At 35.7% G+C, this 15,367-nt stretch overlaps 1 protein-coding gene across 1 annotated transcript in view; it reads left to right on the plus strand.

The window, feature by feature from the left end:
• Positions 1–353: 353 nt before the first annotated feature.
• The window catches only part of LOC112951951, an 80,970-nt gene continuing 65,956 nt past the window's right edge, over positions 354–15,367 (plus strand). Inside the window, exons 1-13 of the mRNA XM_026044724.1 lie at positions 354–417; positions 2,307–2,439; positions 3,664–3,770; positions 4,047–4,149; positions 4,734–4,873; positions 5,944–6,064; positions 6,180–6,298; positions 7,219–7,381; positions 8,929–9,059; positions 9,815–9,980; positions 11,643–11,833; positions 13,149–13,297; positions 14,291–14,384. Of these exons, the coding sequence (XP_025900509.1) occupies positions 369–417; positions 2,307–2,439; positions 3,664–3,770; positions 4,047–4,149; positions 4,734–4,873; positions 5,944–6,064; positions 6,180–6,298; positions 7,219–7,381; positions 8,929–9,059; positions 9,815–9,980; positions 11,643–11,833; positions 13,149–13,297; positions 14,291–14,384 (1,666 nt within the window). The 5' untranslated portion in view covers positions 354–368. The remainder of the gene's footprint in view (positions 418–2,306; positions 2,440–3,663; positions 3,771–4,046; positions 4,150–4,733; positions 4,874–5,943; positions 6,065–6,179; positions 6,299–7,218; positions 7,382–8,928; positions 9,060–9,814; positions 9,981–11,642; positions 11,834–13,148; positions 13,298–14,290; positions 14,385–15,367) is intronic.

Here is a 15,367-nt window from a genome sequence, read left to right on the forward strand (position 1 = left end):
AAATTAAATGGCCATTAAAATCAGACTCCGACATGGATGGAGAAACAGGGATAGCTTTATGGTTAGGTAATATTGCCCTTAGTTAAATGAAATGAGGCATAACAATGTCAGAGTAATGAGTATTTAGTAAAACGAGAGTATTTCCTTCACTTTTTCTAGCTTTTAGTACAAACACATGAATATTATTTTGTAACATCTTACATTTGAGATAAATGTCTGGAAAATAAAAAAAAAAAAAAAGAAAAATGAAACTGAGGAAATGATTAACTTCTTTCACCACATCTGTTTTTTGATGCATAACTCTAGCAGGAATTGATAAGACTGTGCACTGACACACACAGCTTCCAGCACCAGTTTGCTGAGCTAAAATGAGGATTAGCAAAGCCATCTTTCTCACTCTCACATTTCTGTGCTCTGGTAAGATTCCTTTGTCTTGCATTTGAATTAGTGAAATTAAATCCAAATATTTTCAAAATCATGTTTGTTAGATCAAGTTCTGATTTTCAGGCATACTGAGYAGTCACCACAGTGACTGCAAAAGTATCAGACTTGTAATTGCTCCARACTGCTAAATCAAGATTTCTTGTCTTTGAAAAATCTCCCTTGTGCAGGTTGTCACATACATGAGAATAGATGCCTCTCTCCTAAGCTGCTGCAAGTTTATATTTGATTTAGGCTTGAGTTTAAGATCCAGAATTGCAGTTTCATCTGAGTAGCAAATATACCAGATTTTCARAGACTTAGCTTTTCTGTGTTTGTTTTCCTGTGAAACACTTCAGTTTTAGCTATGTTTACAACTGAAATTTTGCTTAAAATACAAATTCCTCCAGAGTTCGGGATTCCTAAGACAGCTTTGAACTGGTTATGTGGAGATATACTTTGGTATAAATATTATGTTATATATAGTATTTAACACATAAAAGTATATAATACAATGTATGTTTTTACCAGAAAATATTTTTTGTTCTTCTGATGTGATACAACGTATTACTACAATACTTTTGGATTTTTGTGAAAACTGACTACAGAGTACCAAGTCGAGCTGCAATCTCAATTACATGGGAGTTGCTGGTGGCTGAAACATTGCTATATATGTAAACACTGTTGTCCAGGCTAGCTTCTCTATTTATCTGTTTATTCTTTGAAGAAGGGGTATAATCAGTACAAGGATGTCTTTCTGAAGTTCTTAGGATTAGACTATTGCAAGGCTGCTACAAAACTTTTTCCTTTCGAATAAAAACTCCATTTAACTGCTCTGAAATGTGGGGCATGCCAGGGCTCTGTTTATTGCCTCTGTTACTATCAAGTATTTCTTAGTTTGGCAGCCTAGCTTTTAATCCACTGTTTTTCTTCTTTTGAAATCCAATCATTAAAAAATAGCACAAACAAAAGCACAAAATATTCCCTCTTTTCTGTGATTATATTTTCACTTGAGGCTTTCTTATTGCTAATTTGTGATAATTGCAATTAGGATAGGATAGGATAATTAGAATAGAAGCAAAATAGGCTTTTAGTAGATTAAAATATAAATTGCAGTTGTTTAGATGTAGCAGATTAGTCTTTCAAAGCTAAGCAATATAGTAAAATTTTGAAGAGATATGTTAGTTCTAAGTAGATCTGTAACAGTGGCAGGGATTTGGAGTAAATATTCGAATAAATATGTATACAATCAGCAAAAAGAACAAAAAAGATTGAATAGCAGAGTTGGGATAGCCTTGAAGAACACATAGCATTTAAGATTAGCAATGGAGAGAATCACAGGACGTTCAGAGAAGCTATTGGTCTGCAGTTCTGCAACTGGATGGTGAAGATATGAAGCCAGTGTTTTGTCTCACTGTCTTAAAGTGCTTTTATGATCCTCTTTGATCATAAGTTTGATTAYTTCATAATTTTGCAAGTATTTATCCTTATTCCTGCTATGTGAGAGAGGCATTTAAAAGATAAGGGGTTAACATGCATGGATACTAGTAGTAGAGATTTAAAGCTGAATAGTGCATAGTTACAGGGCAACAATTAGGAAAAACCTTCTGCCCTCTTGTAAGCTAATATTTATCTTTAAAAACTGTACACTGTATTGCTGAAAGTTCTGCCTTTGCTCTGCCTTCTCTCCTGTTCCATACTACATGTTCAAGTAATGCTACCCTACACTATTTCCAGGAAACTGAGTTTATTTGGAGTTTGCTATCATTAATAAAAAATGAAAGAAATTACATTTTAATGCAACTGCCACACTGAAAGTGGGATGTAAAGTCACAAACAGTCAGAAACTGTAGTATGCTCATTTTTCTGTGTTCTTTTTCTTTTAGTGCAAGGAAGCATCTTAGACAGCTATAAAAAAACAGAAGGAGCTTGGATAAATGCACATCAACAGTCGTATAAGGCAAATACTGCAGAAGAATGTGCAGTACGTTGTGAAGTTGAAAAAAAATTTACCTGCAGGTAATTCAGCTGTGTTCTTTCTGAATATTCTGCTTCATGTTTTTTTTTCAATACAATCTTCTAAAGTTTTCTGAGGAATGAGGTRGATACCACCCTGAAGATGCATACTAGAGAATATATGGAAGGAGAGTTTAGAAAAACTGTTTAAAAAAAAAAAAAAACCTGAAAACTTTAAAAAACATCAACATGTACAACAGAAAAATATTTTTTGTTTTGATGGAGGATTTAATACACTGAAAAATATTTATGTGAAAATTCCTTCTTCATACAAACCTTTTCACATATTAACCTGAAAGAAATATGTTATTCAGAAAGTGAGACGTTAGCAATTGTGGGTTTTTTGCAGCTATAACATTACTATTAGGYCCAAATATCCAGCATTTTAGCATTTTTGGACTAATTTCAGCAGCCTTTCTGTGTAGAGAAAACAATAAGAGTTGTTATTTTCTTTTGAGTTTTGTTTCTTTTTCATTTTTTGTTTTTATTTTTCCACAGGAAAACTCTGTATATTTGTTTGTAGAGATGTTACTGTAGTTTTGATACCAGGATAGAGCAGGGACGGCCAACCTGTAGCAGTTGTCTTTTCTTGTGTGTTAATGGGACTTTTAGCTGTGCCATCTCAGTGTCTCTGGAGCTGACTGAGTGTGGGTGGTAGTGTGATCTAAAGGGAGACTTTTGAATCATCTCTCTTTACTGCATGTTCCTCCTGTAAGGCAGGAGTATCTTCTCTTCTATGCCTTGGGAATATTTAGTCTACCGTATCCAAAGGATGCCTTCTTGAAAGAGATGAACTCTTGGATTATTTCTGGCAATATGTTTCTCTACATCTAGTTTTAATTTAAGGCTTACCAGTCAGTCCTGCATGGACTGAAACCTTGATAATTCCCTTCCAATTATTCTATGTTTCTCTGATACTTCAAATTTGCTGATGTAAAAGCCTCAACAAAAGCAGTTACTGTGAGAAACTTAAAAAGCAGATGTAAGTTCACAGCCTAGCTTATAACTCCTCATATATCCATATCCTTTGGAAACTAAGACCAGTTTAGGCATTTGGCACTCAAGAGTAAAAATCACTRATGTTAACAGGGGCCAGGTTCTCACAAAGCCTAACTCTGATACACAATACACAACAGCTAAAATAGCTTATAAAAATGTTCAGAGGATAACAGTTTGATCAAAATGACRTACTCCTCTTCATGTACTCTCCCATCTCAATTTCAACAGGGCTTTCCTTTTCTTCAGTAAAAATGAATGGTGTTTAACATTGTCTAGAACCTCCAAGAGAACACAGATTTTCAAAACAATAAATTCAGTTCTCTACGAAAAAAAAGGTATGTTAACACCTGTAATAGTTTTCTTATATACTCTGTTCATATGTCTATTTTCCTTTTATTAATAATAATGAAATTGCAATCACATTTCTGTGTGATTTCAAAATGTCTGAAACATGCTAAACATAACTGATTTGCAAGTGCACATCATTAGGTAGATGAGATCTATGTAACTTATGATCAAAACAAAATTATATTTTATTATATATTTATTTATTTATATATTATATTTTATAAAAAATACAAAATTATATTTTGTTTCAGTTTATCTTCTAGAGTGCAAGAAAGGAAAGGGGGAGGATTACAGAGGAACAAAAGACAGAACTCGGAAGGGTGTGCTGTGCCAGAAGTGGGTGGATAGTGCGCTGCACAAATCAAAGTACGCTCTTCTCATGTTTGTCTAAACACTATGATTGATTTTTTTTCTAAACTATCTGTAGTGTGCTTCAAGCAATTTTACACCACAGARTGTTCAAGATATTTACCACTGAGTTTATTTTATAATGAATAATGTCCTTTTTATAACTGTCACTCTGAATTTTAGTTCTTACAAAAAATAAGAACAAGAAAAAACAAAGCAAACAAACAAACAAATAAAAGAGGACATTTCTTCTCCCAAAACACAGTTCTCCTATGAACTATTACTCTTGCAAATGTTGTAGTTTAAAAACAATGACAATTGAAGTTGAGCATATCGAATGAATTAAAGTATAGAAGAGTCCTATGAGATGGTTGTAACTGTTGCAAACTGTGAGCATGAGACCGTGGGCTTGTCAGCAGCATCCCAGCAACTATGGAGAGATTCCTGATAACAGCTTCATATAGCAACTTCAGTTCCACAAGCGAACCGTTTTCTCCATCCATTTTCTTGGATTTTAGGTTGCATACCTTGAATYCAAAACACTTGAAAACAAGAGAATTTCTTTTGTTATTTTTGTTGTGGTATTGATTCTTCTATTATAGCTTTACCCCAGAAAATTATCCTCATGCGGGGTTAGAAGAAAACTATTGCAGGAATCCTAATGGAAATGAAAATGGCCCATGGTGTTTCACAACAGATCCTGCTACCAGATTAGACTACTGTAGCATCCTGGAATGTGAAGGTCAGAGTGTATATGTTCCTTCCTTCAATTCTCCCCATTATATTCTCAACAATGATTTTGATTTTCTTTTGTAATGCATATATAAGTATGAGAGAATATATAGATTATTCTATGTTTCTTTCATCTTGAATTGAGGATTTATTTTAAATATAAATTTAAATATAGCTAAACTTAAAAAGAAAATTTCCATCACAAAATTTTCATCAAACTGTTTTCTGATTGTTTTCTGTATTGTATTAAATTGGTGAAATGATTTTGTGCATACAAGGGACACAAAGTTACTACAACTAGAAAGGTAAATTTTTTTTTTGGAATTAAAAAAAAGCAAATTCAGTAGATCACATACAGCACTTTAATTGAGCAGCCTGAAATTGTTGATAGAGAGCAAAGGCTGAGCAAAACTCAGCCTTTAAAATGTTGTTTGATAAAGTTTGGTTAATATAATGAAGATGAGGTTATCATGTGGAAAAAATTCAGGGATCCAATATTCATGCATAGAGGATTGATATTTGGTTTGACTTCTCTTTAGGATGGGATTCTGTCTTTTTCGCCTTGCATTTTTTTGTCCTGGCAATAAAACATTTAGATGAGACAATTGAATTATATTTGAGGAGGGGAAAAAAGTTATCCAGAGAATTGGAATAATCAAGGTCACATTGAGAAGTGTGATGAAAGAGAGTTAGTGATTTATGGATTCCATGGCTCCCATGGAAAATCTTGCCATTTTTCTGAAGAAGCTATTTCAATGTGGAAGCATCTTCAGCAGGTTAACAATCTCTAAGAACTCCTTAGAAATTCCATTAGATACCAAACAAAAAATGTAGATTTACAATATTCCTGTTTTGTAGGTGCGTGTTTTAGAAAAGCAAATAATRTAAATGTGATTGACTAACAACAGTCACTTGATAGGAAAAATAATAATTTTATTTTTACRGTGTTCTTTCCTGTCCTTTAACTTTGCTATTTGAAGGGATTTTTCAGCTAACATAGAGGTATGTATGAGAGCTTATGGCCCAGCTCTAATAATGAATTTTTGCCCATCATATTTTCATTCTTCTTTGGCTCTACAGTGGAGTGCATGCAGTGTAATGGTGAGGACTACAGCGGAAAAGTGTCCAGAACAGAATCTGGGTTTGAATGCCAGCGCTGGGATGCCCAAGAGCCTCATAKGCATGGATTTCTTCCCAAAAAGTGAGTCCCAGTCGACCCCTCTTATTCCCAGAGTGCCTGGGAGAGTCTGCTGACAAATATCTTGAATGCTACAGCCAGCCATAACTGATTCACAAACTTATATTTTCATATTTAGYTTTCCAGAGAAGGATCTGAAGATGAATTTTTGTCGTAATCCTGATAGTGACCTTCGTCCCTGGTGTTTCACTACCAGTCCCAATAAACTTTGGGAATATTGTGACATTCCTCGCTGCAGTGAGTCTGACTTTTAGCAATTAGTCTACTGGTTTGTGTCCCATGCAACTGTAGGGTGGAACCATCCCATCAAAAGAATTTARAGTGGAAAGATGCAAAATCAAAGGTCTGACAATCCCAAGAAAAACTTTGGAATCAGAGAAGGTGCACATTAGTTAGAAAGAATAATTTACTTAATTTCCATTACATTAATTTAGGCTAGTTCAGTGAGGGTGCAGCTGCCATRCAATTGTTTCAAAGTATAGTATTGCCTGAGAAATAAGTCATGAAGATCCTATTTTTTCCAATAGTCTTAGTTTTTGCACCTGACCTGCTAACTCATTGAACATCCATGAAATACCATGGCCTCGTTGTGGTGATTGTTTGCCCATCATTAGTCAATATGGGATAGATTCTTACCTTTATCTTAGTAAAGATTTATCCTGAAAGACAAACTCAGGCCTTGAAGAACAATCAATATAATTTTTAAAGTGTTCATTTGTATAGAAAGACAAATACAGAGATCTCTAGTCATATCTTCATATATCCTAGTGATGCTTCTTTTCTGACTTTAAGAAGAAACATACTATTAATGGAGATGCCTATTTATAGGTTTTTCTGACATAAGAAATTGAATTTAAGAAACTGTTGCATTGCTGATTTGAAAATTTAACAAGACTTTTGGTCTAATTTTTTACAACTACATTTTTCCCCCAGTGAAATCATTGGAAGAAGATAAATACATATGCATATTTATCTTAAGGCATCTTTTTTTTAACCTTGTCCCTCCTCTTCTTCACAAAGCTGAAAAGCCATAGCTTTCCAGCAATATCACTTCTGTAGAAAGAAAAAGGAGTGTATTCCACATGGTGCAAGGCTTAACCATATATCTGCATCTACGTGAGCCACTGTTTCTGTCTTGTTCTTTTTTCTTGGCACAGCTACACCCCCACCAACTTCTCGGCTGGGCTACCAGTGTCTTTCAGGGAATGGAAAAGACTATCGTGGCAAGATCGCCAYCACTGAGTCAGGAATTGCCTGCCAGCACTGGAGCTCTCAGTTCCCTCACAGACACAGGCACTCTCCTGAGAACTATCCCTGCAAGTAAATGAAACAACTTGTTATTTAGGCCTTACCATTACCAAAAAGAGGTATCCTAAACTGTCAGCGAATGTGATGCTGAGTCTTTTCCTCCCTGACTTACTGGCTACTCCTGTTTGGCTCTTTCCTTTGATACTGCTCTTCCTTTCATCTTCTTTTTAATCTCTTTTCATCTTAAAAGATTATTCGCTTTTTTTTTTCAGTCAGTTTATTATCAGGCACTTTAGGCTCTTTTTATTGACATTTATAGTTTTCATACTCCTTCTTTCTCCATTACAACATATCCTGTATCCTTCCTAGCTGACTAATGTTCAAGGTGGTCCTATGGTGGTCTGGGTGGGACCCCTCTGGGTCTGGGGGATCATGTAAATATACCTGCTAGGCAGCTTTCAAAGAAGGGGAGCTGATTTTAAAATTGTCTAAATTGAGTTTGATTAGGATTTTTTGATAGCAGTAACATTGGCAACAAGCCATTGGTTAAGGTGCTCTCTGTATAGGAACACAGGTCAAGAATTGACCTGTTAGCAGATAGTTACCTTAATTCTGTGAACAATGGATACAACTGAGCAAATCTTCACAGAGGCAATGGAAATTTCTTGCATTGTTGTTCCAGAAGCAAAGAGAAGGAAAAGGTCAATGCGTGCCTGGGATCATCTATTCAAACTGGCAGGGACTGGTGGGACTGGTTGTGACACTAGATCGTCACACATATCTCAGTCACATAAAGCCACCGAGTCAAGGTTTTGGGTCCCAAAACCAAGTCCCAAACCTAAAGGCTTTAGGAATCAGGAAAGATGGGCAGCATCTGAATTTGAAGCTCTGRAGCTGCACTCAATGGTCTAGACCTGTATAAAGAAGCACACGCTGAGAAAATAAAACAGAAGTACCCCACACCAGATCACAGCAAAGGGTCATCTATAAGAGTATTTTATTTAGATAGAAGAGTAGAGCATATCCTGAGTACTTTCCTAGCCTTTGTGATTAAATGGTGTTTCATTGTCTTTGGTGTTTCCACTTCTCTCTTCTTGTGGTACTGTCTCGCTTCAGCCAGTACTTTGCTAGTAGGCTATATGTTCTTTGAGACATAAGAGAGGGGAGGAGAGGAGGAAGTTCTCAACATCTAGAACAGGATGTTTTATGGCTTCTCTTGCTGTCTGCTRAGGGCTTAAACACTATACAAATTGGAGAATTCCCAGTTATGTGGAGTTTCCATGTAGCTGGTCTAGCACAAAAGTCATCTGAACCTGGTCAGAGTTTTTAATACATCAATCTGGTCAGTAAAAGTATTTTAGTGCATTTCTGTCTGGTGCTGCTCCTGGCCTGAGAGCGCAAAAGAGAAACGTTCAAGCATGAAAAAGTCATCATACATCCTTCACCCGTAGCATATTTATTATTTGGTTTGTTGACCATTTGCAAACCARTATTGAAGGAATGGGGCATGCGACATGAGACAATATTTTACCTGTATTAAACAGAGCAGGTAAAGAGTTTACTCGCTTGTATGTAGCTASTTAGGATGCTGTTGATTTCAGTCAATGTTTCCATTTTAGGGGTTTAGATGAAAATTACTGTAGGAATCCAGATGGTAAGAAGAGGCCCTGGTGCTACACCACCACCAACACAACACGATGGCAGTATTGTAGCATTCCTCAGTGCTCACAGAGTGCATCCCAAACCACTGGTAAGAAGGATGGAGTAACCTGTGCTACAGAAATAGAAAAAAAATACAGTGGGAGGTGTTCATTTGTGCTTAAAAATCCTTATTAAAACTCTGCTCCATGGTATTGTTTGTTTGTTGATCTTGTGGACACACTGCAGAGCTTGCTCAATCATGAGTAGAAAGTAGGACACTTTTGTCACAGGTAAAATGACATTTAAGGTATTAAATCTACTGATTGACCAGTTAGAGAATTCCAATTTTCCTTTTACATATAAGCAAATGCAAGAAAGTGTTTGAAACAAACACAAACTAAAATCTCTGGTGAAAAAATACCTATGTCTCAATACACTGGAGGGAAAAGAGGAGGAAAATGGGAATGAAAGGAGGAAAAATCAGTGAAAGAATAACAATCCATTTTTTATACCTTGAACATTAATCTCCTACATCTAACTATGAAAAATTAAATTTGAAGAAATTTTAGATTCTATATGTGTACCTTCTATTCCATAATCCAAACAAATGTGATGGGCAAAAGTGAAATTTAAATGCAAGTGCTCCTGCCAAGTACCATCTGACCATCTGGTGTATTCTATTTGCTGTGGATGTTATTGTTTTTCTGKTTTTTTTTTTTTATTCTCAAATGTTCCTGCAACTGCTTCGGTCTGATTTTACTAAATCACTTTTACATCTGTCTGTCCTGAGGATTTTTTATTTCATTAGTTTAAATTCAAGTACATAAATAAAATTAAGGGATTGATTTCTGCTATTCCTTCTAGACAAAGATATATCAAGGCAGTCTGCAAGTCCAGAAGAGTGCTATCGAGAGAGAGGCCTAGATTACCGTGGAACAGCTTCTTTTACTATCACAGGAAAGAAATGCCAAGCTTGGAATTCAATGCTGCCACATCGTCACAATAGAACGGRAAAAAATTTCCCAAAGGCGTATGTTTATTTTAAATTTTTGTATTCTGTTAGCCTTTTTTCTCTCACTTTACATGTATTTGCCCTATTGTAGTTAAAAGCAGAAAGGAATATCCTTGTTAAAAAAAAAAAAAAAAAACTGTTCTCATTATTATTTTTCTAAACCAGAAACTTTTTTTTTTTTAAATGACCTTTTGGTCTTTTTTAGGGGGTTGGACTAGATGATCTCTAAAGGTCCATTCCAACCTTAATGATTCTATGATTCTATGATTGTTTTTCTTTTTTTTTTTTCCCCAAATATTTAAAATGTGGACTAAATATAAATAAAACCCATTCTTTTAAACTGCCCTTAAAGAACTTAAGAGTTGCCATTACTCAACATATGCAAGGCAGTCATATGGCAAAATATCCTCCTGCTTTCCAAAGCTATCTCCTTAATATTTGTGAGAGTTGTGATAGCCTTTAAAGCTGCTTCAGTGAGTAACAGATGGAAGAATTCAACATCCTAGATATTTCCCAATGGCCTGGACTGTTTTTATATGGGAAAACCATCACATTGGCTAACATGCCTACTCTTAGTTTTACACTGCAATGGAAATGCTGAGACTAATAAAAATATCTCCTTTCCAAGCTCTGTAATGCTGATTCCTGTCCTTTTCCATTTATCCACAATATATCAATTTCAGTAATTATCCTGCTGGAGTCCTCTCATCTGTCATTTGCTTTCACAAATCCTTTCAGKGTATCTTTACTGCTTCTCGCATAAATCTCTCTTCACACTCTGTCTACAGCTCATTTTTCTATCCAAACTCAAATCACATTGTTTTAATCAACTCAATTATTATTTTATGTGAATGATTCTTGTTTGTGAAATTCTTGGATATTTTGTCACTTTTCTGGCTCGAGATGGAGAAATTAATCTGAGCTCTAAAATTCTTTGAGAGAGGAAGACCATTTCCCTTATCATCCCATCCAAGATTCACTTTGTAAACACTTGTTTGAGGAAATGCTCAAGGAATTCAGTAGAAATATTCCTAGATAGTAACCCTTACTCAAATTCACATGCATAAGTATTTATTGGTTCTTAAATTTAGAGAGGAGGTTTCTGTTGATTTCTCTATTTCTGACACTGGGAAAAGCATTCTTTTTAATCTTTATAATAAACTTCCAGTCCTAAAATATAAAGATCAGTTTAACTGTATATTAAAATTTTATACTTTATATATTTGTATATATTGTGTATATACACTGTATATGCACAATATATATTTTATATATAAATTTTATATATTTGAAATTTGTATTTTATGTTCTATTTGTATTTTATGTTCTAGTGATTGTTAATAAAGATGAATACTTCAYCATCAGGCATTATGCAGATAGAATATTTCTATAACCTGCAGGAGTATAACCTGCAGTTTATACTCCTCACACATTACTAGGTTTTATCAAAAATGAAGTGGACAGCTATGCTGTTGTAGAGTATACACCTTTCAGTTTATACTATATCGATAATTACTTGTTTCTTTTTCCTTCATAGTGATCTGAGTTCTGTGACGTGGAACAAAGAAACAAATTTGTGTCATTTCTGTATTTTGCACACCTCACCTGTTTTGTGAAATATTCCCATGCATTTTTGGAAGCCTATGTATGAAACAAAGTGCACTGTGTTTATGTTTCTAGGGATCTGAGAGAGAATTATTGCCGAAACCCAGATAATGATATAGCCCCTTGGTGTTACACTACTGTTCCTACTGTGAGATGGGAATACTGTAATCTGCAAAAGTGTCATTATGGAGAACCTCTTGTTTCACTTGAACCACCTTTTCCATCGTTAGAACCAGGCACTGAGATGACTGTTTTGAATGTAACAGGTAGCCACTTAACTACAACTTTGACTCCTCAAGAATGAATAAAAGGTGGAACTAAGAGGTACCTACCGAAATCAATCCAAATGACAGTATAGTCCCTTTCCTCTAGTTTACAAACAATTTCATAAAATTAAGTGGCCAAGATTCTATGTTGATATGTGTGTGTCAGCAGAATTCCCCATTGCTATCTATCATATTGTATAATATAATTTTCATCTTAAGAGACACAGAAGAAATCAAATGGGAGGTTTTGAGACTGCATTAGTATAGTATTGAGAGCATGACAGCACATATAGGTGAAATGTAAGTAACTAGCTAAAAGATCTTGTTTTCAGTCCACTTAAATAAAGAGACCACATTAGTATTTGGAGATATCTGGTGTACAGAAGACTTCAACCTATGTGTTGAGTGAAAGCAGTGAACCTTCTCTCAAATCTCTCAAGTCTGTTCATGTGTGCAGAATACAGGTGATGTGAGGTGTAGATTGAACAGCAGGAGACATATCTCAGGAGCTTGCTTTCAGACTAGGAGCCGGTGTTGCACCATATCTTTATGTTGTCTTATATAGGTTCTATTCTCTGCTCAAGTGAAGCCAACATTTTGCACTCATCTGTAGCAAATTGTTAGTATCTCTACTAAGGATTTCATTTGCCTTATATTTTGCTGGTTTTCTAATTAAAAACCTTAGCGTCATAAGGTATGCTTTACATGTGGTAAAACATTGTAATGGGCCGTTGTGTTTTGAAGAAAAGAGATAGAACAAGTCTAAATATTTACTCTTGCAAAATGCTTGCAAGTATCTGGTATAACACCTTATAGGAGCGATCATTAGGCTTATAATGGGGCTATTAATGGGCAGATACCTAGACCTCAGCATCTGAAAGTAGTGAGAACCATCTGAGTCAAAAATCAGCTTTTAAAAATTATTTGTAATTCTTGTGACTGAAAAGGAAAGCGTGAAAATGTGACTCATTTGCAAACAGCAAGTGAGTATCTGCTGGTCATGGCAGAGAATCCAAAGTAATATCTATGATAAGCAGGAACTTCTTATGTTTTAACTCTTATATGAATTACTAATACTGCATAAGAAACAGTAGGATGGCGTCTTTTCAATATTTTTGCACTGTATGTGCTAACAGTCATCTCCAAGTCAACAAATTCTGTGAGCTGCTATTTTGTACAGACTATGCTTCAGTAGATTTTTCTCAGAATTCCACAGATGGGAAAGAAATAATTCCATCTGCTTATTTTAATTTATCTCAGAATTTTACCAATGATTTACATTAACTCATCATTACCTTTTGTCCTCCCTTTACAGAGTGTATTATTGGCAATGGTAAAGATTATCGTGGTGCAGTCACAAAAACTAGTGGTGGCAGGACTTGTCAAGAGTGGAGTTCTCAGGAGCCTCATCACCACAGTTACCTCACTCCAGAAACTCATCCAAGATCAGGCCTGGATAAAAATGTAAGAAACTGTTAATGCAATATTTGCCTCTAATTTTGTATCGTTCACTCTGACATGGACACTGATTGTCAGAGTAAGAATTTCCAGGTCCTTGGAACAAACTAAGAGTTTTGTTTCATCAATTCTTGTTGGTGTGAATAGTCACCACTTTTGTGACAAGGTGAGTCCTCTCCTTTGGTGCAGTAGTATAGTTTTCTCTCTGACTCACTAAAAATGATGAACATCTTTGGATATTACCTATCAAATTATAGGTTATTCTGTATACCTGAGGACCATGAGGTCTGTCCTCCAGGCAGTGCCTCTAACAGGTCTACTAGGAGGAGTAAGTTGGAGAAAGTGGTTTTCAGTAGTGACAGAGGCAGAGACAGAAGTCATAGAGACTTAAAATTTACACCAGGCTTCTTTAGGTACCTTTTTATTATAACACTCAGCACCACAAACATCTTGAATTTAGCAGCCATACTTCCTCAAAAATYCATTCTAGTTCTTCAGCAATCATCCCTTTTCTTTTAACTCATTTTAACATGCCTCTCTTTCAAGCAGTGACTTCATATGCYCTGGTGTTTCATAATCTACCTACTATCTGACTTGTGCTGTGTTATAAACCATTTCTTCTATAGCCACATGTCTTTGGACCTTGCTGAAGTCTTTCTTCTTGATGAAGTGAATCCATGCTCTCCATCAAATTTCATTTTTTCTGAGAGTAATTTCTCCTTAGTTACTGTGTCCTGAAGAAAAGCTGCTGATCAGGCATACCTTTCTTTCTTCCTTCTTGAAATTATGAAGTTCACAGGAGTAAAACCTTTATTAAAAGAGAAAATTAAAGAAAAGAGAAAGGTAGAATTCTCTGAAAAAGGTCAGTGTTGCTTACAAACTATCTTTTTGAGCACTGAAAGAGAAAAAAACAAAGCTTTCAAACAAAGTATTTCTATCCTGAAGTTGAGTCTCTTTTTTTTTTTTTTTTTTTTTTTTTTTTTTTCTTAATTCTTACAGTATTGCAGGAATCCTGATGAGGATGTTAATGGTCCATGGTGCTACACAACAGACCCTCAGAAAGTCTGGGAATACTGTGAAATTCCCAAGTGCGGTAATTATTGTTTCAGAATCATAGACTCACGTAAAAGGAAGAATTGATAAGAAAGTAGACTCCGAAGTGTCATTAACATGAGACTATCTGTGGCTTTGTTTCATCAGACCCTGAAAACTTCCAAGCATAAGGATTCCACATCGATCCTGTAACACTGCTGGCTGCAACATTTTCACTGTTTTTTTTTCCAACTATCCAAATTGAATTTCCCAAGCCAATATGTGACCATTTCCCTTTGTTATGTTGTGTGGCACTATCAAGAAGATTTTGTCCCTCTYATTTTTGTAGCTCCTCATCAGTACTCATCAGTAGCTGTAGTCTGCCATAGGACCTCACCTTAACCTCCTCTTTGTCAAACCAAACAAATGGACCTCCCTCCACCTCTTCTCATGGACCATATGCTCTAACCTGACCTTCTTGGTAGGCTTGGCTCCTGAACTGGTGACTCAAAACCAGACACAGTATTTCAGATGCAGCCTCATCAGTGCYAGACAAAACCTCCCGTTTTCTGCTTCCCATGTTCCTTTTCAGGTAGTACAGTATGAAGTCTGCCTTATTCCAACCAAAACCACTCTTGCCTCCTATCCATTCTGCAGTTTCTGTGACCCACAACCAAGTTTCAGATCCTCCTCAGCCATTTGCTTCCAAGTAAATGGGCTTCAGGCTTCTTTGACCCCAGTGCAAAACCAGGAATCTGTATCAGTCACTTGCCCTGCTTTAAATTGCTCTTCAGTATGTTGATGACATTATTCAGGTCAGTAAGTAAGGTACTGATAAAATGATTGCAATTTTGATCCCTTGGGGGACTCTGCTCATTACTGGTCAGGCAGACAATGAGCCATTTRTTGTTGGGTTTTGAGCCCTAAAGCCCCTACTTTTAGATTCACCTGACAGTCTGCTTATCTAGCACACTACTCCCCAGACTCAACTTTTACTGTTCCTTTTGACAGTCTTTTAGGACAATTGTGAAAGGTATCATCATT

The sequence above is a fragment of the Nothoprocta perdicaria genome, unplaced genomic scaffold, assembly GCF_003342845.1.
Source record: "Nothoprocta perdicaria isolate Ctin4 unplaced genomic scaffold, notPer1 scaffold_38, whole genome shotgun sequence".
NCBI classification, from domain to species: domain Eukaryota; kingdom Metazoa; phylum Chordata; class Aves; order Tinamiformes; family Tinamidae; genus Nothoprocta; species Nothoprocta perdicaria.